General features: G+C 45.7%; 3 protein-coding genes across 3 annotated transcripts; all 3 read left to right on the top strand.

The window, feature by feature from the left end:
* The first annotated feature begins 11,373 nt into the window (after positions 1–11,373).
* LOC138079137 (beta-defensin 103A-like) lies at positions 11,374–12,261 on the top strand. Its single transcript, XM_068971983.1, has 2 exons — positions 11,374–11,431; positions 12,116–12,261. Exons 1-2 carry the CDS (start codon positions 11,374–11,376, stop codon positions 12,259–12,261), a joined length of 204 nt encoding a protein of 67 aa, XP_068828084.1.
* Positions 12,262–20,966: 8,705 nt separating this feature from the next.
* On the top strand, positions 20,967–22,607 carry LOC138078306 (beta-defensin 1-like). Its single transcript, XM_068970991.1, has 2 exons — positions 20,967–21,024; positions 22,471–22,607. Exons 1-2 carry the CDS (start codon positions 20,967–20,969, stop codon positions 22,605–22,607), a joined length of 195 nt encoding a protein of 64 aa, XP_068827092.1.
* A 2,445-nt stretch (positions 22,608–25,052) lies between these two features.
* LOC138078543 (beta-defensin 33-like) lies at positions 25,053–26,681 on the top strand. The gene is made up of 2 exons (XM_068971385.1): positions 25,053–25,086; positions 26,554–26,681. The coding sequence occupies exons 1-2, from the start codon at positions 25,053–25,055 to the stop codon at positions 26,679–26,681; spliced, it is 162 nt and encodes a 53-aa protein (XP_068827486.1).
* The last annotated feature ends 325 nt before the right edge of the window (positions 26,682–27,006 follow it).

The following is a 27,006-nucleotide window of genomic DNA, read 5'->3' as shown; positions in this document are numbered from 1 at the left end:
ACACTGCGCCACATCACTACTAAGCCTTCAGATTCCTCAACAAGCTGGAGCTTGTTAAAGGTGTCACATCTCCAGTCTGGCTTTCTCTCCAGAGCGTGTTTTCCTTCAGGCCCACCGGGAGTTACCACCTTGACCGTCTCTCCATGTTGATGACAATACCGTTTACCTGTCCCCTGTGCAGAACACTGGTGGTCTCCCGAGTCTGCTTTGTCTCACTCCTAATTCCTTCTTTCATCCTCAGTCGTACCAACTTCAGATTTTACCTTCTAGGTGCTTCTCACTCTCAAGTCTGTCTCTCTATCCCATTGTTTTTGGGGGTAAATAAACAGTCCTCAGTTCAGCTCTTGGTTTCCTGACTTTTAGCCTAATAATCCTCTATCCTGTATTATATTTGCTATAAATTTTGTTTGCTAAAACATAAACTTGTTTGGATTGTTGTCCTTAGTAAATCCTTTGTTGACTTTGCATTACCTGCTGATATTCTCTATTTCCTAACTCTTCTGGTATTATTTATCCTTTGTAATAGATTTTTCCTAAGTTTCTTGGTTGAAAATACCTCAAATTATTCAAAGGATGAAGGCAATGTAGGACATGAGTATGTACTTTCTCATTAACACAAGGACACAAATAAAAAGGCACTGTCTGTTAAAGGTGATAAGAAAGGTCCACAAATAGTGATAGGATATGCCATTTACTAAGGAGTTTGGCAGTAGCTCCAAGTGTGCTACAAAATATGCCCTGCATGAATGCAAAGTAGGGAGCAAGCACTTTCAGCCAGGGCGGTCAGCATCGTGAAGAGTTGGCATTTAGTCTGGGTTTTGTATTAATAGATTATGCAAACAAGTGTGGAATGAATGGACTGGACACACAGATTGCATTTGAATAACTGGGAAAAGAGAAGAATCAGAAAGACTTTAATTTCCATCTTCTATTGCCAAGCAATTGAAAAGCCAAGATGATGGAAGGTTACATGCTGAGGTGATGATAGGGTCCCAGGTGGCAGTGCTCTTTAAAAAGATGTAAAGATCAGAAAATTGAGAGAGTGGTCCAGAGTAGTGATAAAGATGGAAGCTATCTGTGTAGAGACATAGACAACCCACATCCCAGGGATTACGGGCAGCAGTAAGAGGAAGTAAAATTTTAATATTCAATATATAAAGATGACGGGGTACCTTATCTAGCCTCTCTATGTTGTGGCTTCCTCATCTGTGAATGCAGATAATTATATTAACCTTATTGAATTATTGCATGATTCACATGAAATAAATGCATATAGACTGCTCAGTAGAGTGTCTGGCACAAAAAATGTCTGTGCTCAGCAAATGTCAGCTATCATAATGGTGCTCATCATTATTATCATCATATGATAATGATAAATTCTTGAAGATACTCTCTTCTAGGGGCTTGAAAGTGAAAGTGTTAGTTGTTCAGTCATGTCTGACTCTTTGCAACCCCAAGCACTGTAGCCCACCAGGCTCCTCTGTCCACGGAAAAGTGAAAATGAAGTCGTTCAGTCGTGTCCGACTCTTTGCGACCCCATGGACTGTAGCCTACCAGGCTCCTCCATCCATGGGATTTTCCAAGCAAGAGTACTGGAGTGGGTTGCCATTTCCTTCTCCAGGGGATCTTCCTGACCCAGGGATTGAACCCGGGTCTCCCACATTGCAGGCAGACGTTTTACCCTCTGAGCCACTGGAGTGGGTTGCCATGCCCTTCTTCAGCGGTTCTTTCCAACCCAGGGATCGAACCCAGGTCTCCTGCATTACAGGTGGAATCTTTGCAGTCTGAGCCACCAGGGAAGCCCTTTAGAAGCTTAGAGAATAGAAAAAAGAAAAATCCCATAATGAATCAAAGGCAACAATCAAAGGAGAGCAGATATGAAAAGTGTATGTCTTTTATCTTTTAAGTCATCATGTCCCAAGGTCCTAATATACATTCAGTTCAGTTCAGTCGCTCAGTCATGTCCGACTCTGCGACCCCATGAATTGCAGCATGCCAGGCCTCCCTGTCCATCACCAACTCCCAGAGTTCACTCAGACTCACGTCCATCTAGTTGGTGATGCCATCCAGCCATCTCATCTTCAGTCGTCCCCTTCTCCTCCTGCCCTCAATCCCTCCCAGCATCAGAGTCTTTTCCAATGAGTCAACTCTTCCCATGAGGTGGCCAAAGTACTGGAGTTTCAGCTTTAGCATCATTCCTTCCAAAAAACACCCAGGATTAACTATACACAACATTTTCTGGATGTTGAATTGAAGTAGAGGGACAGGTTTCAAAATTGAACATAGTCCCACAAATCACATGTTGAAAAAAGATCTAGTTAAATGATTACAGACAAAGAAACCATTGGATTGGTGATGCCAAGGTCACTGTTGAACTTGGAAAGGGTGCCTTTGATGAATTTCTTGAAACAGATGCAGAAAGCAATAAATTTAGGATCAATAGGTTGAGGGAATATATAGTGGTATAGACCACTCTGGGAAGTTGGATAATGGAGACAAAACAAGCTTCTGCCTCTTCTGTCCTGAGAGGCAGGACACCCCTATGCAATGGCTCTCATTTTTTCTTCTTGTAATATTCTTAGGCAATTTCAAGTAAACACAGTTTTCACTTGAAGCAAAGTCAGTTAGGGTAATTTGAGAGGATTTGGACTTGTGACTCGAGTAGCACCTAAGAGGAGCTCTCTATGCAGAGTTGATGCAGACTATGGACATGGAATCACTTTGCTAGTTTATTTGCCATTTCTCAAATCTAACAAGTATCTCTGTGTCTGCTGGACCCATGAGTAAAATCCTGAAGATAGTTCATCATCAAGGCAGTGGTGAGGAATCAGTGGATCTGGCTGGCTTATGGTGGTCCATGTTCAGAGGAGCAGGGGATACCTGTATGAAGGTCAGACATGGTGGCTGTGGAGGTAGATTTGGGTGACCTCAGCATGTTGGATAAGTTATATCTTAGATCTACATCATCATGAATTCTTTTCGCGGTCCCCTTGTCTTCCGAATCAAGGCAGGCTTGTCCCCATGCTGTCCACCTGGCCACAATAGACTGTTGACTGTTCCCTGACTTGCTCAATGTTTCCCCACATGTGCCCTGGCTCCTGAGGACTACAGTGTGTCTCTGATTCTGCTCAGCCTCATCAACCAGATCACGAGTCCATGACTCAACGGTGATCCAGGCATCCCTCACTCCCACACTTGTTTTTTCTTTTTACTTCCTCCCTTCACCTTCTATTGATCTTTCCTCTTTTTTTTTTTTTGGTACTGTGGATGAAGCAAAATGTCAAATAAAATGTTCACAGTTCAAGAGTATTTTCAAGACTCTCAGAGGGTGAACAATGTTTACTCATGCCTGGAATATGCAAGAATGCCAAGAATACTTGCTGTCTGAAGATATAAAATAATAGCCCACACCCAGGGGGTTTGGTGGAGACTAACAGCTCAGTCGAGTAGTGTGAGATACAGCCTATTCTCACTGGGTCCACTTCCCCATGTTGAACTGTAGTTCTCTGGTGTGAATTTGAAGGGAAGACAATATCTTTTAAAGCAGGAATAACAGTTCAGATGCCTTTGGGAGATAGGCAGATATATTAATGCATAAAGCAGGGGGATGGGACAAAGTGCTAAGCAGATTTTTCAACCTGCACAGAAGCCAAATCTACTAACAAAACTAAATACCTCCATAGACGGCCCCAGACCAAGCACCTACAGTTTGCCATTCCTTCAGAAGTAAAAGGTGTCTATACGTCCTTGCATTCTCAGTCGTGTCTGACTCTTTGTGACCCAGTGGACTGTAGTCCGCCAGGCTCCTCTGTCGATGGGATTTCCCAGAAAAGAATACTGGAATGGGTGGCCATTTCCTTCAGTGGAGAATCTTCCTGACCCAGGGATTGAACCCGAGTCTCTTACATCTCCTGCATTTGCAAGCAGACTCTTTACCACTGCACCAACTGGGAAGCCCAAAAGGCAGTCTATGATTACATAGTTAAGGAAAGGTTTTGTTTCTCCTGTTTTCTTCCTTAGATTCTTTTGGAGAAAAAGTTTGGAAAACTCAGCAGTGGCCACAGGACTGGAAAAGGTCAGTTTTCATTCCAATAACAAAGAAAGGCAATGCCAAAGAATGCTCAAATTACTGCACAATTGCACTCATCTCACATGCTAGTAGAATAATGCTCAAAATTCTCCAAGCCAGACTTCAGCAACACATGAACTGTGAACTCCCTGATGTTCCAGCTGGTTTTAGAAAAGGCAGAGGAACCAGAGATCAAATTGCCAATATCTGTTGGATCATGGAAAAAGCAAGAGAGTTCCAGAAAAACATCTATTTCTGCTTTATTGACTATGCCAAAGCCTTTGACTGTGTGAATCACAATAAACTGTGGAAAATTCTGAGAGAGATGGGAATACCGGACCACCTGACCTGCCTCTTGAGAAATCTGTATGCAGGTCAGGAAACAACAGTTAGAACTGGACATGGAACAACAGACTGGTTCCAAATAGGAAAAGGAGTCCATCAAGGCTGTATACTGTCACCCTGCTTATTTACCTTCTATGCAGAGTACATCATGAGAAACACTGGACTGGAAGAAACACAAGCTGGAATCAAGATTGCCAGGAGAAATATCAATAACCTCAGATATGCAGATGACAACACCCTTATGGCAGAAAGTGAAGAGGAGTTAAAAAGCCTCTTGATGAAAGTGAAAGAGGAGAGTGAAAAAGTTGGCTTAAGCCCAACATTCAGAAAACGAAGATCATGGCATCCGGTCCCACCACTTCATGGGAAATAGATGGGGAAACAGTGGAAACAGTGTCAGACTATATTTTTCTGGGCTCCAAAATCACTGCAGATGGTGACTGCAGCCATGAAATTAAAAGATGCTTACTCCTTGGAAGAAAAGTTATGACCAACCTAGATAGCATATTCAAAAGCAGAGACATTACTTTGCCGACTAAGGTCCATCTAGACAAGGCTATGGTTTTTCCTGTGGTCATGTATGGATGTGAGAGTTGGACTGTGAAGGAGGTTGAGCGCTGAAGAATTGATGCTTTTGAACTGCGGTGTTGGAGAAGACTCTTGAGAGTCCCTTGGACTGCAAGGAGATCCAACCAGTCCATTCTGAAGGAGATCAGCCCTGGGATTCCTTTGGAAGGAATGATGCTAAAGCTGAAACTCCAGTACTTTGGCCACCTCATGTGAAGAGTTGACTCATGGAAAAGACTCTGATGCTGGGAGGGATTGGAAGCAGGAGGAGAAGGGGACGACAGAGGATGAGACGGCTGGATGGCATCACTGATTTGATGGACGTGAGTCTGAGTGAACTCCGGGAGTTGGTGATGGACAGGGAGGTTTGGAGTGCTGCGATTCATGGGGTCGCAAAGAGTCGGACACGACTGAGTGACTGAACTGAACTGAACTGAATGAGTATAAAGTAGCATCTTATTTTGGAAATGTAATTCCCCTGATGATTAATGATATTGAGCATCTTTTCAATGCCTATTTGGCCATCTTTACATCTTTTTTAAAATTTATTTTTTATTTGGATGATAGTTGCTTTACAATATTGTGTGTACATCTTCTTTCTCAAGTTTCTATTCAAGTCGAACACAACTGAGCAACTGAACTGAACTGAACTGAATTAAGCTAAAATAACAGTGATAAATTGGATTTCTAGAACCTGCCTCACATACATACCTACAACAGGAAGCACACAATTTTGAGATGCTTTAACAAAGGACCACAGTAAGTTGGTAGCAACTGGCAACTCCATATCATTGTCTTGAATCTCCCACTGGATGCTGAATCTTAAGATGCTGATAAAGTAGATAGGAGGGAGAGTGTAGCCAAGTGTCATCTAGCTATCAACAACATAGTATTGCCACCACAAGGGGAAGAATGAATAGAACTTTAATATTGCTATGATTTAGAGCATGGCTTTGATCCAACTCTGCAATGCTATGGACTGTAGCCCATCAGGCTCCTCTGTCCATGGGATTCTCCAGGCAAGAATACTGGAGTGCATAGCCATTTCCTTCTCCAGGAGATCTTCCTGACCCAGGGATCAAACCTGGGTCTCCCTAATTGCAGGCAGATTCTCTACTATCTGAGCCACAAGGGAAGCCCTGTGGTCTTAGAAGATAGTCAAAATCCAACAACTGAAGAAAATATGAGAAACTGAAGTAAATATAAGGACCTAAAAAGGGAGGAGTTTGTTCAGTTCAGTTCAGTCGCTCAGTCATGTCCGACTCTTTGCGACCCCGTGAATCGCAGCACTCCAGACCTCCCTGTCCATCACCATCTCCCAGAGTTCACTCAGACTCACGTCCATCGAATCAGTGATGCCATCCAGCCATCTCATCCTCGGTCGTCCCCTTCTCCTCCTGCTCCCAATCCCTCCCAGCATCAGAGTCTTTTCCAATGAGTCAACTCTTCACATGAGGTGGCCAAAGTACTGGAGTTTCAGCTTTAGCATCATTCCTTCCAAAGGAATCCCAGGGCTGATCTCCTTCAGAATGGACTGGTTGGATCTCCTTGCAGTCCAAGGGACTCTCAAGAGTCTTCTCCAACACCACAGTTCAAAAGCATCAATTCTTCAGTGCTCAGCCTTCTTCACAGTCCAACTCTCACATCCATACATGACCACAGGAAAAACCATAGCCTTGACTAGATGGACTTTAGTCGGCAAAGTAATGTCTCTGCTTTTGAATATACTATCTAGGTTGGTCATAACTTTTCTTCCAAGGAATAAGCATAAAGTAAAAGTAATTTCATGGCTGCAGTCACCATCTGCAGTGATTTTGGAGCCCAGAAAAATAAAGTCTGACACTGTTTCCACTGTTTCCCCATCTATTTCCCATGAAGTGATGGGACCAGATGCCATGATCTTCGTTTTCTGAATGTTGAGCTTTAAGCCAACTTTTTCACTCTCCTCTTTCACTTTCATCAAGAGGCTTTTGAGTTCCTCTTCACTTTCTGCCATAAGGGTGGTGTCATCTGCATATCTGAGGTTATTGATATTTCTCCCGGCAATTAGGCAATTGGTTATAGTGGTGATATGAGAGCTGAGAAATGAAATAAATGTATGGTGAGTCACCTCATAATTTGCAACAGCAGGAAGTCTCTGGTGGTCCAGGGCTTAGGACTCTGAGCTCTCACTTCCCCAGGCTTGGGTTCAATACCTGATTCAGGAACTAATATCCCACAAGCCACATGTTGTGGCCAAAAAATTTTTTTGCAATAGCATAAAGACACTACTATCCCTGGGACCAGAGGGACAGAGGGAGAAAGGAGGTAACCTTCCCAGAGCCTGAGACAGGGAGCACGCCACAGAAGCTGGGGTCGCAGTGAATGTCCCTAATGAAAGCCAGGCCCTTGGATGAAGCAGCATTCTGGCCGAAACTGGAAGCACAGAGGAGATGCCTTCAGAAGCTCAGGAAGACGATTACCTTGGCTTCTTACCAGTTCCTGCCTTCTCATTTTCTACCAGTGTCTCCCTTTGGCAAATCAACATGGTGCCTGGAGGCAGGAGTGCATGGGAAATGTATGTAGTTCCCTACAACACTGCCATTAACTAGCTGGGTGGCCCAGGGAAAGTCACTCAACCTCTCTGAACCTCAGTTTCTTCATCTGCAAAACTGGGCTAATACTTATCTTTGCTGATAAACCTTAAATAGTAGTGGTCATGATAAATTTTAAACAGCTGCAGAGGAGACTGGCTGAGTCCCACTTAGACTGTATTAAGATAAAGAAGGGAAGTCCTAGCTCCCTTGTGAGGAGCCCATGCCACAGTCTTTAAGCTGTCTTGCTATTGCTCACCAGTCCTCACTGGTCATTTCTCCCCAGGGCCACATGGGTGATAAATGGGCCAAGTGGTAATTTGCAGTTTACAAGTCAATTTCATATCATTAACTCATAGGGCTTTCCCTGTGGACTAAATAGGACATTTATTACTCTCTGTACTTTATTGTTGAGGTATAGATGGTCAAAGAGTTTATGAAACTTATTCAAGTAAATCCAGATAATAAATGATAGCACTGAGAATTACATGGTATTGCCTTTGGGCCCCAAACTTTTTTTTTAATTAAACTTTTAATTTTATATTGGAATATAGTCGATTGTTGTGATAATTTCAGGTGAACAGCAAAGGGACTCAGTCATACGTATATAGGTATCCATTCTCCCCCAAACTCCCCTCCCATCCATGTGTTATGTTATGCTACATAACATACAGCAGAGTTCCTGTGATATACAGTAGAACCTTCTTGGTTATCCATTTTATATAGAGCAGTGTGTACATGTCCATCCTAAACTCCCCCACCATCCCTCCCCCATCCTTCCCCCTGGCAACCATATGTTTGTTCTCTAAGTCTGTGAGTCTGTTTCTGTTGGACCAAAAACTTTGATCAACCAAAACTCTGCTCCAGATTTTAAAAACAGAGTTAAAAACAAACAAAAAAAAGGATTAGGGGACATTAGGAGAAGTCTGACCTGAGAGAAAATAAGTCTATCCTCTCTCAACCTAATCAACATCAAATTTTAAAAAATGCTGGCTCAGAGTCACCAGGAAAAAACCCAGTGGGTCCTGCAGGAGGGTTGGGAAGGTCTGCATCTCTGAGCCCAGTGACTCAAGACCCTGGGCCTGGGGCATGGCCTCAGTTCCTGTTGATGTCAGACTCATAGGTATGTATTAATTATTCAACAGTAAATATGCACCTATTAACTGAGAGGCCAGAAGTGTTTGTGACACATAAAATGGTTCAATAAGACAAATAGGAGGCAAACCAGAGTTAGCAGTGGTTCCCCAGGGTAGAGAAGTGAAGAACAGTCTCACTCTTCTGCTCTGTGAATTTTCACCACAAAAAGTTTCACCCAACTTTTATAAACATCTTAATATACAGAAATGTTCCTCAAAATTCATTCTGTGAGTGGGGCAGGTACCACAGCTATAGCCCGCTCCCCAGCACCCACCTTCCAAATCAGCTGACAAGAAAATGTGCCTTCCACTCCCAGAGAACCTCTGATTAAACAGTCGTGTTGCTGTAAAAAGGCCTCCTGTCTTTGAAGGGACAGGTTAGACTCAGGGTTCACGTGGAGGTCTGGTCTCCAAGAAAAGTACATCGTTGCAGGTAATCAGAGCTCCAGGGATGCCAGCCCTGAGCCTGGGCTGAGCGCTGGTTCTAACTCTCTACAGCACCCCAGCCACCCTCTCTTTTATCTCATGTGAGACCAGGTACGAGACCCCGCCGGCCCCACACTTACCTCCTTCCGTATTTAAATGTGTCTGCACTTGGGACTGCAAATTGGTGCAGCCACCATGGAAAATGGGATGGAGGTTTCTCAAAAAACTCAAAACATAAATGCCATATGACCCATCTGGGTACATATTCAAAAAACTAAAAGCGCTATTTGAGAAGATACATGCACCCAGTGTTTGTTATAGCTTTACTTACAAGAGCCAAGACATGGAAGCCACGTAAGTGTCCATGAATAGACAAAGGAGACGTAGCATTTGTATATAATGGAATAGTACTCAGTCATACAGAATAATGGAGCTTTGCCTTTCGCAGCAATATGAATGGACTGGAAGATATTATGCTCAGTGAAATAAGTCAGACAGAGGAAGACAAAGTATGTATGAAATTGGGTATACATGGAGTCTAAAAAATGTAACAAACTAGTAAATATAACCAAATAAAAAAAGAAGACTCACAGACATAAGGAACAAACTAGTGGCTACCATTGTGGTGAGGAAGAGCAGAGGGCAACATAGGTGTGGGGGAGTAAGAGCTGCAAACTATTATGTATAAAATAAGCTACAAAGAAATATTGTACAACATGGGGAGTATAGCCACTATGTTATAGTTTAAAAAGCATGAATCTCAATGTTGTACACCTGTAACATATAATATTATACATCATCTATAGTTCAGTTAATTGATTAAAATAAAAATGTCTACTTTGTCTCATATCCTGAACTGATGAGGAAAGTTAGGTTTTAAAGATATGAAGTGTCTATAATTTCAAATTCTTCTTAAACCTTTGATTCAGACTTGCCTTTCTGTATGAATTACATTTCTTCTGCATTTCCATAGCCCTGTACTTGAACCCCTATTACAGCCCTTTGTCAAAATCCATTCTCTATGGCTGATTTGGCTCTGTGTCAGTCTACATGGGAGTTCCCTGAGAGAAAGAGGCAGAACTGGGCCCTCTGTATTTCACCTTTCTATCCCCTCACCTACCCAAAGCCCATGGTACTTTATCTATGGTAGGAGTTCAGAGTTTGCTTACAGAATCCAATAGGTACAACAGGAGTCTGAACCTACAGTCCTAGACCCTGGGGTTCACCCCAGAACCCTGGTGGATCCGTTACAACTGCTTTTATACAAAGTAATAGCCAACCACCGCCATGGGGACTTCAGCTTCCAAGAAAATAACCTCTCGAGTATAACCCCCTTGTTAGATTCCATAACATTTAATTAAGCCTAATAATTTTTTTAAAAGGCAGTTGGCTTCCTAAACATTGAATCTGTATCTAGTGGAAATCCCCAATCCTCAACTTCCTTGTATGTCACGAGCTAGCTGTAACCGGGTGTTGTAAATATATCTTCCGAAGCCCCTCTTTTGTAGAGAGAGTGACACCATCAGTGAGGAAATACCAGCCTATAAATTACATCATCCATCTCTCTCTGATGAGGGAAAATGAGACACCGTCCTGACTCACGAATTTGGTGGTTTTCAGAACGCAGCGAAGTGTAAGCTGTGTTTGACCTGAGATGTCGCACTCCATCACAAGCCAAGGACACAGGGCAGGGTCTCTGGAATGCAGCCCATTTTCCCTCCCTTCCCACACTACTTAAAAGCTGATCCCATTTTGGGCGTATCCATGCAGGCTCAGGGTGTGACCCAGCCCCAGTGTACACCTAGATTTTGAATACACCAGCCTTGGACTGGTGGGGCTCAGGCTTTGTCAGGAAGAAGGCAAAAGCTTAGGAGGACCACAGTGGGCACAGGTGAGCTTCCAGCTATACGCCCCAGGACTGCATCCAGAAGTGGGCAGGTCTTTCCGTCTCAGACAGCCAGACATGAGCCAGCCCTACAGGAGCACCCAGAGCTCAGAGACATCAGAATAGCCCTGTGTTCACATCAAGCTCTGAATCTACCTTAGGTTTGTAATTAACTCCTGGGGGGGATGGGCGTGGTCTGCTTTGTAAGGAATCTTGGCATGAAGCATCAGGAAATACGTCATATTGTCATCACTGTAATATTACAGGAATTGCCGCTGCTGAATGCTTCTCCCTATGGCTGTGGACCTGGAGCCTTTATAAAGTGAGTGAGCACATCGTCCTGTCCAGTCTCAGCTGGGAAGCCAGCCAGCCATGAGGCTCTACTACCTTCTCTTTGTGCTGCTCTTCTTGTTCTTGCTGCCTGTTCCAGGTAAGATGCGCTGGGAAAGGAGAGGGCTGAATGGATTGAGAATTTGTCATTCAGAGTCAGCCCTCTTCATTCATTTGGGAATTTTAGATAAAGTAGATTTATTGTCTGGGAACTAGACATTACCAGTTTTTGTTTTTCTTGACAAAGATCATCAAGAACCTCAAAGCAGGGTCTCCATCCCTTCTGATTCACTCTTAAGAGACTAATCGGCTCACAAACCATCCCTCCATGGGAGAATTGTTATATCTGTTCATGAGACAGGAAGAAAGTGACATCATTTAATGCCAACAGGTATTAATCTAACCAACATCTTTAATACCAACAAGAAAAGTGAACTTAATCTGAGGACAGAAGCACAGATTCCCTTTTATTAGCTTAGCAGTTGGAGGTACAGTCTTTCGGCCTCTTAAGGGCCCAGGGGACCATCGCGGCCCCTGCCTCCCAGGGGTCAGTTCACAAGGGGGCTGCCACGGTCACGCCACTTTCTCAGCTGAGCCGAACCCACAGACACATTGTTAGTAGCTAGCCCACCTTCTTCTTTACTCCAGATGGTAGAGAAAAAGGAAAAAGACATAAAAGAATAAAAAATGGCACCAGATAACTTATTAGAGGGATTCCAAAAGCCTTGGACTTGCACCACGGCCTTCCTGAAACCTTCCCATGTGCTCCGTTTCTTTCCTGCAGGCAATGGCGGCATCATAAGCGGGTTACGAAAGTATTATTGCAAAATAAGAAGCGGCCGGTGTGCTCTGATTGGCTGCCTTCCAAAGGAGGAAGAGATAGGCCGCTGTTCCCTGACTGGCCGAAAATGCTGCCGGAAGAAGAAATGAAAACTCCAGAAACACAAGGAGAATGTTGCAAAGCGTGAAAATGCCTCCTTGAAGACTCCAGAAGCCAAATCAAATTAAAGACTTTTTACAAAAAATTAGAAGCTTGATTATTATCATTTTTTTTTTTAACGTTCTGTTTATTGTGCTAGTTGCTACCAAACAGGCAACTTAGAAAGTGTTAATGACTCACCTTTAATTCAAATAAAGTATAATTCCTAGTGAAGCCACAAGAGGGTCCAAACTGATGTTCCAAAGATTGTCAGATTTTACTCCTCTTTCGCAGCTTTCACCCCCCAGTGACACTGGACCGCTTGTTCTTTCTGAAACACTTCCTTTGCCTTCTGTCACCCATCTGAGCTTCGCAGTCTGTCCATCTGTCATAGCCACCAAATCCGTCTCTGAAACTTCAGGGCATCCCTGAGGGTCTTCCCAGGTCCTTCTGAGCATTTTACAGCTCAGAGACACGGGGAACCTGGCTCCTCCTCGACCCTGCCCTCAGCTTTCCTCTCACCCTTACCTCTATTCTGACTGACCTCAGGCCTGGATGAAATCTCTCCTCCCACTATGCCTCCAAACCCATCTCTCAGGGGCACCTCAGATTCTACCTCCTTCTTAAAAACACAGCTGGTTTCCCCAACAAATATGATCTTTCCTTTTAAAAGGGTTCTGACCTGAGTGTTCCACCTATGAGTCCTGCCTGATTTTTACATTCACTCAGTTCAGTTCAGTTCAGCTCATTACATTCATTACATTTGCATATTTCAAATCTCCATATGTGGTTGCAGGATTTTGAAGGGCACTTCATCACTTAATCACCCCTGGCCCAAGTGTTTTGACAGAAAAGCTGCTCAACAAGTATTTATCGGGACCCAATGGACTGGGGCCCACCAGGCTCCTCTGGCCATAGGATTCTTCAGGCAAGAATACATGGAGTGGGTTGCCATGCCCTCCTTTTAGTGAGTTGAAGTACATTCCAAGGCCTTGGAGATGTTGCGTTGTAACTATTTAGTGGTCTCTGGAGGTTGATACAGATAGATTCCAGCAAACGTGGTGGCAGGCCCATCACCCCCACCTTGAGCCCCCAGTCAAGGAACTGAGTTCTCAGGAAAAGAGCACACCCTCAAAGACAAGAACTTGGACCCCACAATTCAGCATTAAAAAAATAATAATAATGGACTGTGACAGTACACAGCTAAGGAACCAGGCAAAACCCGTGAAACTACTGAGTCAGACTCTGGCACAAGCAGTTCAGGACCGTAATTGAGGAGAGAGGAAGACAAGCAAGCTGAGGGATTTGCTGGTCGTCTGGTGGCTGGGATTCTGTGCTCCCAACACAGGGGGCCTGGGTCCACCCCAGTCAGGGACCTAGATCCCACATGCCGCAACTAAGATCCTGCCTGCCATGATTAAGGTCCACGGCAGCCAAATTAATGAATTAGCTAATTAAATGTTATGTGCTTAAACATTTTTAAAATAAGAAAAGAAAGCAAGTGAAGTGAGACTTATGGCATCTCCAGCCTCTACAGATTTCCAGGCCTAAAGCATAGGGAACAAGAACCCAAACAGACCAACAGTTCTTCTGAGTCGAAGAGAGTGGGGTCAAAGTTCAGAGAGTGCAGGCATCTTCACTTCTGGACAGAAAACCAGCAACAGGCGTCGGTATCAGGGGTGTGTGCCTGTGTGCTAAGTCGCTTCAGGTGTGTCCACAGTCCACAGAGTTGCTGACCTTTTGTGACCCCATGGACTGTAGCCTGCCTAAAAACTCTGTGCTTTTCATTCAAGTCTAAAACTGCTTGGAAAAAGGAAGTCTAAGATACCAGATGGAATTTTGGTTCAACATGATGGGATAAAGTGTGATGCTAAGATTCTAGACACTATCTTAAGGAAAGAGATGATCATTTCAGAAAAAAAAAAACAAAACAAAACAAGAATCAGATATAAATTATCTATAAAAAACCCACTTGAGACATCAAATATAAAGGCAAATGGATTTAAAATGAAAGGATGGAAACAGATCTGCTGTTGTCATTGTTTAGACCCTCAGTCATGTCCAACACTCTTGAGACCCCCATGGAATCATCCAGTCAAGATTACTGGAGTGTGTTGCCATGCCCTCCTCCAGGGAATCTCCCCGACCCAGGGATCAAACCATGTCTCTGCATCTCCTGCATCTCAGGCAGATTCTTTACTGTTGAGCCGACAGATATGCTATGGAAACATTAATTTAAAGAAAACATGGTAGGCTGTATTGGTTAATTGACAGGCTTCCTGGTGGCTCAGATGGTAAAGAATCTGCCTGCAATGTGGGAGACCTGGGTTTGATCCGTGGTTTGGGAAGATGCCCTGGAGGAGGGCATGGCAACCCATTCCAGTATTCTTGCCTGGAAAATTCCATGGAGGGAGGAGCCTGGTAGGCCAAGGTCCATGGGGTGGCAAAGAGTCGGACACAACTGAGCGACTTCACTTTCTTTCTTCATGTGGAATCCCAGTTCCCAGGCCAGGGACTGAATCTATATCCCCTGCTCTGCAAGGCAGATTCTTAACAACTGAACCACCAGGGAAGTCCCTGTCATTCTTTTAAAGGCTGTGCCCCGCCCGATTCTGGTCTCCGTAGCACCAGATAGCTGGCATTTGACAGCGCTATTCGAGCTTTCACGTTATAGGAGAATGTCCTGGTAAAGTTCTCAGGACACTGTGGTGACTGCAGGAGGCAGGCAGGAACATTGGAAGAGAGGTTGATTTTGCTCCAAGTTACGTTACTGCCACTTAGTAGACTGCGTAGTCTCCTTAGTAGACACTTAGTAGTCTACTTAGTAGACTTAGTAGACGGCCTTGCACACATATTTTTGTTGGATTTGCAGCTAATTTTAATCGACTTTTTAAGTCAGTTTTACCTGTGGCCTCAGACATGGCTTTCTAGTCCTTGGGACCATCTTGTATAAACCTTAGGTCATACCTACCTGGCGGGTTTGTTTCAGTTCAGTTCAGTCGCTCAGTCATGTCCGACTCTTTGCGACCCCATGAATCGCAGCATGCCAGGCCTCCCTGTCCATCACCAACTCCCGGAGTTCACTCAGACTCACATCCATTGAGTCCGTGATGCCATCCAGCCATCTCATCCTGGGTCGTCCCCTTCTTCTCCTGCCCCCAATCCGTCCCAGCATCAAAGTCTTTTCCAATGAGTCAACTTTTCACATGAGGTGGCCAAAGTACTGGAGTTTCAGCTTTAGCATCATTCCTTCCAATGAACACCCAGGACTGATCTCCTTCAGAATGGACTGGTTGGATCTCCTTGCAGTCCCAGGGACTCTCAAGAGTCTTCTCCAACCCCACAGTTCAAAAGCATCAATTCTTCAGTGCTCAGCCTTCTTCACAGTCCAACTATCACATCCATACATGACCACTGGAAAAACCATAGCCTTGACTAGATGGACCTTAGTCATTAAAGTAATGTCTCTGCTTTTGAATATGCTATCTAGGTTGGTCATAACTTTTCTTCCAAGCAGTAAGCGTCTTTTAATTTCATGGCTGCAGTCACCATCTGCAGTGATTTTGGAGCCCAGAAAAATAAAGTCTGACACTCTTTCCACTGTTTCCCCATCTATTTCCCATGAAGTGGTGGGACAGATGCCATGATCTTCATTTTCTGAATGTTAAGCTTTAAGCCAACTTTTTTACTCTCCTCCTTTTACTTTCATCAAGAGGCTCTTTAGCTCCTCTTCACTTTCTGCCATAAGGGTGGTGTCATCTGCATATCTGAGGCTATTGATATTTCTCCCGGCAATCTTGATTCCAACTTGTGCTTCTTCCAGTCCAGCGTTTCTCATGATGTACTCTGCATAGAAGTTAAAAAGGCAGGTGACAATATATAGCCTTGACGTACTCCTTTTCCTATTTGGAACCATTCTGTTGTTCCATGTCCTGTTCTAACTGTTGCTTCCTGACCTGCATACAGATTTCTCAAGAGGCAGGTTAGATGGTCTGGGATTCCCATCTCTTTCAGAATTTTCCACAGTTTATTGTGTCCCACACAGTCAAAGGCTTTGGCATAGTCAAGAAAGCAGAAATAGATGTTTTTCTGGAACTCTCTTGCTTTTTCCAAGATCCAGCGGATGTTGGCAATTTGATCTCTGGTTCCTCTGCCTTTTCTAAAGCCAGCTTGAACATCAGGAAGTTCATGGTTCAGGTATTGCTGAAGCCTAGCTTGGAGAATTTTGAGCATTTGTTTAGGAGATTCAAAGAGATAATTTGAATAAAAGTGGCCAGCTACTGAGCAAGGCTCATTGCAAAATATAATTGTGGGACAAGTTCAAAGAAAAACTATTAGAAGTGTCAGTGGGGGAGCACAGCATTAGACCCAGCCCTGGTCCCCTTCTGAGGGCAGGTCCCCACATGACTGTCAGAAGCCATGGCGCCCACCTCGTCCACAGGAGAAGGGAACTGGCGACAGTGGCCTCTGCCCATTAACACCCAGGGCTCCGTGCTGAGAACACTTGTTTGTGGAGTCACAGATGTGAAGGGCTTTGCTCTTCAAAACCTTATCTGTAGGACTGGGACACATCTTCTTGCCTGAGGAACTGAGGCGCTTTGCCGGAAAGACCCTGCCTCAGTTTCCCACTCACAGGTTAAGGGTTTGGGGACACAGCATTTATCTTCCCTTTAAAGAATGAAACCATGAGTTACCTCTCAGCCCAGGCATGAAGCAACCACAATACACACGGCCTTGTTTGGCCTTGAACCTGGGAAAACTAATAATTCATGTAGACTTGACCTAAAATTAACCCTTCCCTCTATCCTATCTGAACTCATCTCTGGTTTCTGATGAGCCACCCCATGGTTTCTTGGGTGTGTGACCTCCTTGCTGAAGCAACAGGATCCTTCCCTGATGGACAGAGATGCCCCTGGGCGCTATCTCTAGGATTAACATAGCTGCAAAGGAGTCATCTTTAGACCTTGCCAAGGAAAAATAAGCTATTGCAATTGTGGAATTCCTGACAAGGGCCGTGTCCCACTGGTGAGGAACCATGGCAAGAAACTCCTTTGAAACTCACCATGGCACCCTGGCCCCTTCTGGAACTTCCTTCTATGAAAAGTCATGCCCGGTCTTGCACATAAAACGGCATCATCAGCTTCCTTAAAAGAAAAAAATATCTGCTGTGTTGCAAACCATAGATCATTAAAACACACCAATTTTTATTTTGTTTATTTATTTAGGCTGCACCAGGTCTTATTTGTGGCTGTGGGATCTAGTTCCCTGACCTGCTATGCTTGGGAGTAGAGTCTTACCCACTGGATCATCCAGGAAGTCCCGTAAAATAGCATTTTTAAAAATTACTTTAAAAAAAAACTTTGAATTGGAGTATAGCTGATTAATAATGTGATAGTTTCAGGTGGACAGCAAAGAGATTCAGCCATGCATATACATGTATCCATTCTCCCCCAAACTCCCTTCCCATCCAAGCTGTCACATAACATTAAGCAGAGTTCCCTGAAAAATAGCATTTTTCAATGAACAGACTCAGTAGACAACGATTCAGTCTCACTTCTTTCTCCAGTGTAGTATTATAGTATGTATGTAAATTGACCCTGTAGTATAGATTTTGCCTGCAAGGTCCATAAATAAACAGATACATATATATATATTATGCATAGATAATTATATATATGTATAAGTAGATGCTGTCTACCTCTCTCAAATATCATTTAGAGCTAAAGCAGAAGGAATCATGATCAAGACGACTTATTTTCCATCAGAAAAATCCTCTCCCTGGGTGCCAGCCAGGGACTCTGTCTGCTCGAGGCAGCCTCCATGGCTTTGCCGAGCCTCAGATGCGAGACTCTGAGCTACAGCAGGGGACCTGAACAGAACTGAAGCTCCGGGGGCTCCTTCAGGATGGGGTCCCCCCGGGTACCCACATTTCTAAAGGGCTTGGAGTCCTACTCAGAGCTGCATGGCAAGTTCCATCCTGAGATTTAGCGTTTCTGAAAAGCCAGGTCAGTGTCTCTCCAACACTGAGATGGATGGGTGTTACCAAGTGAGGGATGTTACTTAGTGATGGAGGTCCCCCTTAACCCAGTGAAGGGGTCCCCACTGCTGGACCTGCTTTGTGATACTAGGGTGGGGAGATGCGTTCAATGGCAACGTCATCCTCCCACTCTGCCTCTGATGAAAGGAAACGGAGCACCCATCTGCCCATCACGTGTCCCACTGAGATTTCATGAGACTGGTGTGTGATTGTGTTGCAGTGAATTAAGAAACGGTTTTTTTTTTAACCCCTCTTTCTTTTCTCCCTTTCGTGTCTTTCTCCACTTTAACTGTTCCTAACGTACAGTCTGCACTGATAACCAAGTCTCTTCTTTTCAGAAAACTAACCTATTATGCAAACTACACCTGACACCTATGGCCCTCCATTTCTGCAGGAGCCGCACTCTGCATCTGTTATCCTTTAACTTATTCTAGCCACATCCTGATACTTAACTTTAAGGCACCATAAACCTCCCCTTGTAGTTTGTTGCCTCTCTGCTCTATTCTAACCTCATGCTGATGCTTAACTTTATGGTGCGCTCTCTTTGAAGCCACCCCGTAGTGGTTTGCTTTCCCCCTTTTGTATTACAGGAAGAAAGTCACCAGGAAATCCCCAAAGGACAATGGACCCAACCACCGGGACCAACTGCCAGATCCAAATACCTAGCCACCTGACACAGGCATATTGACTGTTTCCAAACAGAGAAAGAGAGAATTCAGGACCCCTACACCTTTTGTCCTGTATCTCCCACCTCTGACTGTGAGCCCCGACTGTTTGATCCCTTGGATTCCTGATGGAGGGGGACTGGCTCCTTGAGGTGGGAGCCTACTGTGTTCTCCCTTCTGCTGGCTTAAGGGTTAAAGCCATCTTTCCGTTTGCCCCAAACTCTGTCTCCACAATTTTTATTCAGATCCGGTGGGCAAAGAAAACCAAGATTTTGGTGGTGACTATTGCTGCCATCCTGTAACAGGCTAGCTGGCATGGGAGAGAGACCACTGGGTCTCTTCCCTCAGCACCCCAGGGGCCAGAAAGAGCATGTCTCTGCGGATGCTGGGAGTCAGCAAGTCTTGCCCAGGGAGTGAAACTGCCTCTGAACGAGTTAGTCCCTATTTGGGCCTGAAACAGCCTTTCATGGAAACAGTGTATGTGTTAGTTGCTTAGTCGTGCCCGACTCTCTGCAACCTGGTAGACTGCAGCCCACCAGGCCCCTCAGTCCATGGGACTCTCCAGGCAAGAACACTGGAGCGGGTTGCCATTTCCTTCTCCAAAAGGAATTATCAGTTCTGTTTAGTTCAGTCGCTCAGTGGTGTCCAAATCTTTGTGACCCCATGAATAGCAGAACGCCAGGCCTCCCTGTCCATCATCAACTACCAGAGTTCACTCAAACTCATGTCCATTGAGTCAGTGATGCCATCCAGCCATCTCATCCTCTGTCGTCCCCTTCTCCTCCCGCCCCCAATCCCTCCCAGCATCAGGATCTTTTCCAGTGAGTCATCTCTTCGCATGAGGTGGCCAAAGTATTAGAGCTTCAGCTTCAGCATCAGTCCTTCCAATGAACACCCAGGACTGATCTTCAGAATGGACTGGTTGGATCTCCGTGCAATCCAAGGGACTCTCAAGAGTCTTCTCCAACACCACAGTTCAAAAGCATCAATTCTTCGGTGCTCAGTCTTCTTCACAGTCCAACTCTCACATCCATACACGACCACTGGAAAAACCATAGCCTTGACTAGATGGACCTTTGTTAGCAAAGTAATATATCTGCTTTTCAATATGCTATCTAGATTGGTCCTAACTTTCCTTCCAAGGAGTAAGGGTCTTTTAATTCCATGGCTGCAATCACCATCTGCAGTGATTTTGGAGCCCAACAAAATAAAGTCTGACACTGTTTTCACTGTTTCCCCATCTATCTGCCTTGAAGTGATGGGACTGGATGCCATGATCTTAGTTTTCTGAACGTTGAGCTTTAAGCCAACTTTTTCACTCTCCTCTTTCACTTTCATCAAGAGGCTCTTGAGTTCCTCTTCACTTTCTGCCATAAGGGTGGTATCATCTGCATATCTGAGGTTATTGATATTTCTCCCGGCAATCTTGATTCCAGCTTGTGCTTCTTCCAGCCCCAAAGAAACTATAGAAATAAAGAAAGTTAAGTCGCCCAGTCGTGTCTGACTCTCTGCAACCCATGAACTGTAGCCCACCAGGGTCCTCCATCTATGGAATTTTCCAGGCAAGAGTACTGGAGTGGGTTGCCATTTCCTTCTGCACAGGAAAACAGTGGACAGATTCAAAGCCCTGGAGGGGTGAGGGTGGGGCTGGGGAGCAGGTAAGCGAAAGTTCAGCAAGAAGTCTGTGTCCCTGCCAGGGGAGACAGGAAAGTCTGTGCCCCTTGCCACACCCCTGCCCATCAGCTGAACTGACTGCCAGGGAGAAGCTTCTGGTCGAAAGGGCAGCAGAAAAGCTTTTTCTGGGTTTTCCACAGCCTCATTAGCATAAGAGTGATTGCCCCTGCTTTGTGCTATAAAGGCCACTCCCATGACATACAGGGAAGAGGCTCAGTTAACCAATTCCTAATAACCAAATCCACAGCCAACACGGAATTCCTCCCGGAACCTGGGACCTTTATAAAGCGGCATGCGCAGCCTCTTCTCCAGCATCAGCCGCACAGCTCCTGACGCCAACATGAGGCTCCATCACCTGCTCCTCGCGCTCTTCTTCCTGGTCCTGTCTGCTGGGTCAGGTGAGCTCGTGGGAGCCCCGGGGGGAGCCGCGGGCTCTCTCTCTCTCCTGTTTCTACCTCCTTCTGTCCTGCTACCCTCATCTACACATGGTCAGACTAAACCCACCACATTTGATGCTTCTGAGAAGCCAGCGCTGAGTCCTTAGTAGCGAGAGGGGTCTGAGAACCGTTCTGCAAAATTTCTGGCTGTTTCTAAGCCACTCTAGGGAGCCAAAGCTTCTGAGCCCATCTCCTCACTGGTTTCATGAGGAGGAAACCGAAGATGCCTCTGATAAGTGACTCTCTTTTTTTTCTTTTTCGTAAAAGGAAGATACTTGATTTTGTCCCATGACAGAAGCGCAGAATGTTGCTTTATAAATCTTTCTATTTGAAGGGTGGTGGCTCTAGATGATCGGAGCAGTCCAGAGGAGAGTCAGGCCGAGCCTGGGCTTCAGAGGCTGCCCTTGAGACGCTCCGGGCTGAGTCTTCTCAGCAGGACACGTCGCTGATGATGCGACCCTCGCTCCACAGCTGGGAGGCAGCGCATCCAAAGCAGTGTGCAGGATCGGCTTTCTAATTTTCATCTTACCCTTGATATTTCCGGAAATAGGATGAAAATATGTAGGAAGGAAGGAGGGAGGGAGGGAAGGAGGGAGAGAGAGGACGCGGAGACACTGAGACACCTGATTAAGTGTCAGAAATCAACTTGAAAAGCCCTTGTCTGGTCAGTGTTGTTTATGACTGTAACCCAACTCTTAGCACAGTGGCAGGGAGAGAGGACAGGGGAGTAAGGAAAATGGCCTCTCAGTGCCCTCGGGGAGGAACTAGAGAGGGACCAGAGGTGCCTTGTGGCCAAAAGAGAGAAAGGGGTGTGAGGAAGACGGGAAGGCGGCTGGTCAGGAGGAAACCACACAGGGAGGAGGAGAGGGGCTGACTCGCACCAGCGCTGAGAGCGTTCTGAGTCAGTGGAGACAATGATACGAAACTTTTTTTCTGAACCATTGTCACTGTCAGCTGTAAGTTCCTTTAAATAGTTCTTACACTTTCAGTGGCATCTTTTCCTCCTATCTCAGCTCCACTGCTTGACTGACTCCATGAGTCGCAAAACTAAAGGGTGAACATAGACCCCCGCGGGCGCTTCTGACTCCTGGCGGGAGGGTGGATGTAGCAGAGCTTCCCGGTCTTTGCCCTCGTGGTGGAGCTGACCCCGCACACAACCGTGCTCCTCACGCCCCAGTCCCTCGGCCTCTGGTTCTGCAAACATGAGGGTCCACCAGAGCCTGGGCAGGGTCAGCGTCTGTCTGGAAGCTGGGCCATGGGGTCCTGGACTCACATCTTGTTGTCATGAAGCCGTGTCCGCATCTCAGCACAGAAAGCCCCAGGGCCTTGCTCAGAGGGGACACAGCTGGCCTTCTCGAGATGCTGCTTTCTTGCTGACACGTTTATCCCTCTTCGTTCTCTTGTCAGGGTTTACTCAAGGAGTAAGAAATCATCTAAGCTGCCATAGGAATAAAGGCGTCTGTGTGCGGACCAGGTGCCCTGGAACCATGAGGCAGATTGGCACCTGTCACGGGCCCCCAGTAAAATGCTGCAGAAAGAAGTAACAGAAGGCGAAGACGCGGCCGGGACCGATGCGGAGTCAGAAGCTGCGCCCTTAGACAGAGCGTCTAAAATTTAAACCAGAATAAATTTTGTTCAAAGTTAAAGAATCTTGCCCGCTGGTCATTGAGGTTGTTGTGTGGTGTCTGATCTCAGGCGAATTCCGAAATCCCTGAGGATGCTCTCTGAGCTCCCCACGAGAACCACTGGGGAATCGTGGTGGGGTGCTCTGTGTTCCCAGGGTGTGGCCCCCTATTCCTTGGGGGCCTACCTTCCCCAGCCCCTCTGCCTGTCGTCCTTCCTGCTTCCTGGCCCAGGGCACCCTGACCTGCCCTGTGTCTTCCCTCAAACATGCACCCCAGGGGTCCAGAAACACCAGCACACCAGTCCTGTAGGAAACCCCTGCCCCTGCTCCAGGAGGAAACCCCCCTCCTCTGTCCCCCTTCACCCCTCACTTCCATTTGGTCTGTGCTTCTTACTCCTGCCTTGTGTGCATGTGAATACACTTCTGATTCCCTTTTGGGCTATAAGATCTCTATAGGCATGGACTTGCCCTATTCCTGTATGTGCTTGGGCATTGAGATGACACATTGCTTCACAAATTGTCATCAACTGAATGACAGAGTTGACGTGGACAAAGCATGTCTCTCTGTGTGGACATGATATGATGCAACTAGATGCTATGGAAAAACAAGTCCTGTGGAAAGCACAATTCAATGAAGACAACACAGCACGGAACACAGAGACCGCAGGGGGCGGGGTGCGCATGCTGACCTCAGCCTGCTTGCAGTTTCTTCAGAGGGTTTGCTCCTTAAACCAAGAGCCTTGCTGGTGCACGCTGTATGTGTGAGCAGTTCTCTGGTCTTTGCACTAACTCTTCCCTCAGTGCAAGCTGAGGTCACCAAGGGGATGATGTTAGGAGACAGGGCCTTTGGGAGGTGATTTTGTCATGAGGGTGGGACCCTCCTGGGTGGAATGAGGGCCTTTATGAAAGAGACCCCAGAGAGATGGCTCACCCCTTGTGCCCTCTGAGGACACAGGGAGACCGCTGTCCACCAGCCACCTGCTCTGTCTTGATCGTGGAGCTTCCAGCCTCCAAAACTGAGAAGTAAGGGTCTATTGTTAGTAAGCCACCTATTACAATATCACATGCAAAATAGCTAGCCAGCGGGGATTTGCTGAGTGACTCAGGGAACTCAAACAGGGGCTCTGCAACCAGCTACAAGGGTGGGATGGGGAAGGAGATGGGATGAAGTTTCGGGAGGGAGGGGACATGGGTGGTATCATCTGCAATCTGAAGTTATTGATATTTCTCCCAGCAATCCTGATCCAGCTTGTGTTTCATCCAGCCTGGCATTTCGCATGATGAACTCTGCACAGAAGTTAAATAAGCAGGGTGACAATATACAGCCTTGACTTACTACTTTCCCAGTTGGAACCAATCTGCTATTCCATGTCAAGTTCTAACTGTTGCTTCTTGACCTGCATACAGGTTTTGCAGGAGGCAGGTCATGTGGTCTGGTATTTGCTTCTCTTTCAGAATTTTCCACAGTTTATTGTGATCCACACACTCAAAGGCGTTAGCATAGTCAATGAAACAGAAGTAGATGTTTTCTGGAAATGTCTTGCTTTTTCTATGGTCCAACAGATGCTAGCAATTTGATCTCTAGGTCCTCTGCCTTTTCTAAATCTAGCTTGTACATCTGGAAGCTTTCAGTTCATTTATTGTTGAAGGCTAGCTTGGAGGATTTTGAGCATTACTTTGCTAGCAATCAACAGTCTGCATTGATAACCAAGTTTCTTCTTTTCAGAAGACTAACCTGTTATGCAAACTACATCTGTAGCTGTTGCCCTCTAACTCTGCAGGAGCCGCACTCTGCATCTGTTATCCTTTAACTTATTCTAGCCACATCCTGATACTTAACTTTAAGGCGTCATAAACCTCCCCTTGTAGTTTGTTGCCTCTCTGCTCTATTCTAACCTCATGCTGATGCTTAACTTTATGGTGCGCTCTCTTTGAAGCCACCCCATAGTGGTTTGCTTTCCCCCTTTTGTATTACAGGAAGAAAGTCACCAGGAAATCCCCAAAGGACAATGGACCCAACCACCGGGACCAACTGCCAGACCCAAATACCTAGCCACCAGACACTGGCCTATTGACTGTTTCCAAACAGTGCGAAAGAGAGAATTCAGGACCCCTACACCTTTTGTCCCGTATCTCCCACCCCTGACTTTTGATCCCCTGGATTCCCGAAGAAGGGGAGACAGGCTCCTTGAGGTAGGAGCCTATCGTGTTCTCCCTTCTTCTGGCTTAAGGATTAAAGCCATCTTTCTGTTTGCCCCAAACTCTGTCTCTGCAAATTTTATTTGGCTCCAGTGGGCAGAGAAAACCAAGATTTTGGAGGCAACAATGCCACTGAGTCTGCCTGGTCCCCCACCTCTCCGCCAGGATGACTCCTGCCAACGGGGATCACGAGGCATCCTGTGTGACCCCCCTCACCCCTTCCTCTGCCCTTTGTTGACCTGGCCCCTAATTGTGTAGCCATGGACAGGGGCTCTCAGGTGTCTGCCGCAGTCCACCTGAGAAGGGCAGAGGAGCCAAGTGCAAGGTAGGTTTCCAGGAGAGAGAGAGAGACATCTGTGGTTGAAGAAGGGGTGGGAATAGATGCGTAACATTTAGGGAGTCAGTGTAAATGATCACTTTCAGTATAAAAGTACAAGAGAGAAATGTAGCCAATTGCTTTTAATCTATACTTTCTTTTCTATTATTATAAAAGTATTGTTGCTTGGGCCAAGGAAGTAAAACCCTCACAGCTATTCTATAGGATTAAGTAAGACTTATTTAAACAGCTTGCTACAAACACTCACTCTATTTTTAGGTTGATGTCACTAAACTAAAATAGATCTCCACTTAGTGAAAGATTCAAATGCTGATCAAAAGATTAAAAGTGAAAACATTTTATTGCTAAGTTGCCTCAGGACAGAGAGAAAAATGTCAGAACATATAGTTCATGTGAGATGGAAGAGAGGTGGGTGAGTGAAGGCTAGAGACCATGATGTATTATGACCTGCTTTGACCTGTTATGTTGGGAATGGGTGCGTGGGTGCTTGTGCTCGGGAACACTTTGGGATAAAGCAACTTAACGGGCTCTCTCCAGACCTTCAAAACCCTAAGGATTATGCCCAAGCCTTCCTTCCTTCCCTCCTTCCCTCCCTGACTCCCTCCATTCATCCCTTTATTCATTCACCTGTATGTTGACTCTTTCATACTGGGACCTGTTCATAGAAACAAATGTCTGACTACCTGCTCTATGCCAGGCGTGTTCTAGGCGCTGAGAGTGTGAGATAATAAAACAGGACTTGTTACTTTGGAGATTTACATATAAAGAAAAAGAGAGATATGGACACTGTAAAGCAAAACCGACTGGAGAGAAGGAAGAGGTGGAGAAAAATATCAATGATTTACCTGGTATGCATGTGTGCTAAGTCACTTCAGTCGCGTCCAACTCTTCGCGACCCCATGGACTGTAGCCCACCAGGCTCCTCTGTCCACGGGATTCTCCAGGCAAGGATACTGGAGTGGGTTGCCATTCGCTTCTCCAGGGGATCTTTCTGATCCAGGGATCGAACCTGCGCCTCCTATGTCTCCTGCATTGGCAGGCGGATTCTTTACCACTGAGCCATCGGGGAAGTCCCATAGACCCTGTTTAAATGAATGAGCACGATCACCTTCCTATAGAACAATTTATGGCCCCTTCTCAGCTTTTCTACAATTTAAAAAAGTGTGGAAAAACATTCTAAGCTGGTAGGTCACACCAGACCAAGGAGGGTGCCAGTTGTGTCCCTGTGGACTGTAATTTGGAGTTCCTTGCTGTACAAGATGAATTCTGGTAGCTTCAGTTACACATGCCTTACTTATTTGTTTCTTTTCCACCTCCCCTTCCTTTATAGGGAAAGGAAAAAAGAAAAACCTTGAATGTGAGAAAATGGGTGGTGCCTGCAAGTATCAGAACACGCACGGGTGTGTCATCCTGCCTGGAGAGTGCCGGAGTCGGAAGAAACACTGCTGCAGAGTCTAGTTCAGCATCGGAGCATCCACAGCAGCACGAGACACTTCCCACCTCTGAGTCCTGTTTAAAAAGAGCCGCTGCTCACTCGGGTCCTGTGGGGTCTTTCTGAGTGCACGAGGTCATGAACTGGATGGGAAGGTTGGCTGGAAGTCTGGTCACACCACTCGTTAGCTGACTCACGCTGGACAGGCCTTGCCTTTCCTAGCTCTCAGTCTCTGCTCCTGTGACTGCTGAAATGGATGTTCCCCACAGCCTAATTTTGTTGGTGGTGGGGTTTAGTTGCTAAATCATGTCCGACTCTTCTGTGACGCCATGGACTGAGGAGCCTGGCACC

The sequence above is a fragment of the Capricornis sumatraensis genome, chromosome 4 (genome assembly GCF_032405125.1).
Source record: "Capricornis sumatraensis isolate serow.1 chromosome 4, serow.2, whole genome shotgun sequence".
Taxonomy (NCBI): domain Eukaryota; kingdom Metazoa; phylum Chordata; class Mammalia; order Artiodactyla; family Bovidae; genus Capricornis; species Capricornis sumatraensis.
This window is presented reverse-complemented; position numbering and strand designations above follow the sequence as displayed.

Excerpts from the sequence above, each read along its gene's own strand:
- LOC138078543 (XM_068971385.1), top strand. The coding sequence starts at position 25,053 with ATGACTCCTGCCAACGGGGATCACGAGGCATCCT. Across the intron at positions 25,087-26,553 it reads CGGGGATCACGAGGCATCCT|GGAAAGGAAAAAAGAAAAAC; the intron begins GTGTGACCCCCC and ends CTTCCTTTATAG.
- LOC138079137 (XM_068971983.1), top strand. The coding sequence starts at position 11,374 with ATGAGGCTCTACTACCTTCTCTTTGTGCTGCTCTTCTTGTTCTTGCTG. Across the intron at positions 11,432-12,115 it reads GTTCTTGCTGCCTGTTCCAG|GCAATGGCGGCATCATAAGC; the intron begins GTAAGATGCGCT and ends TCTTTCCTGCAG.
- LOC138078306 (XM_068970991.1), top strand. The coding sequence starts at position 20,967 with ATGAGGCTCCATCACCTGCTCCTCGCGCTCTTCTTCCTGGTCCTGTCT. Across the intron at positions 21,025-22,470 it reads GGTCCTGTCTGCTGGGTCAG|GGTTTACTCAAGGAGTAAGA; the intron begins GTGAGCTCGTGG and ends TTCTCTTGTCAG.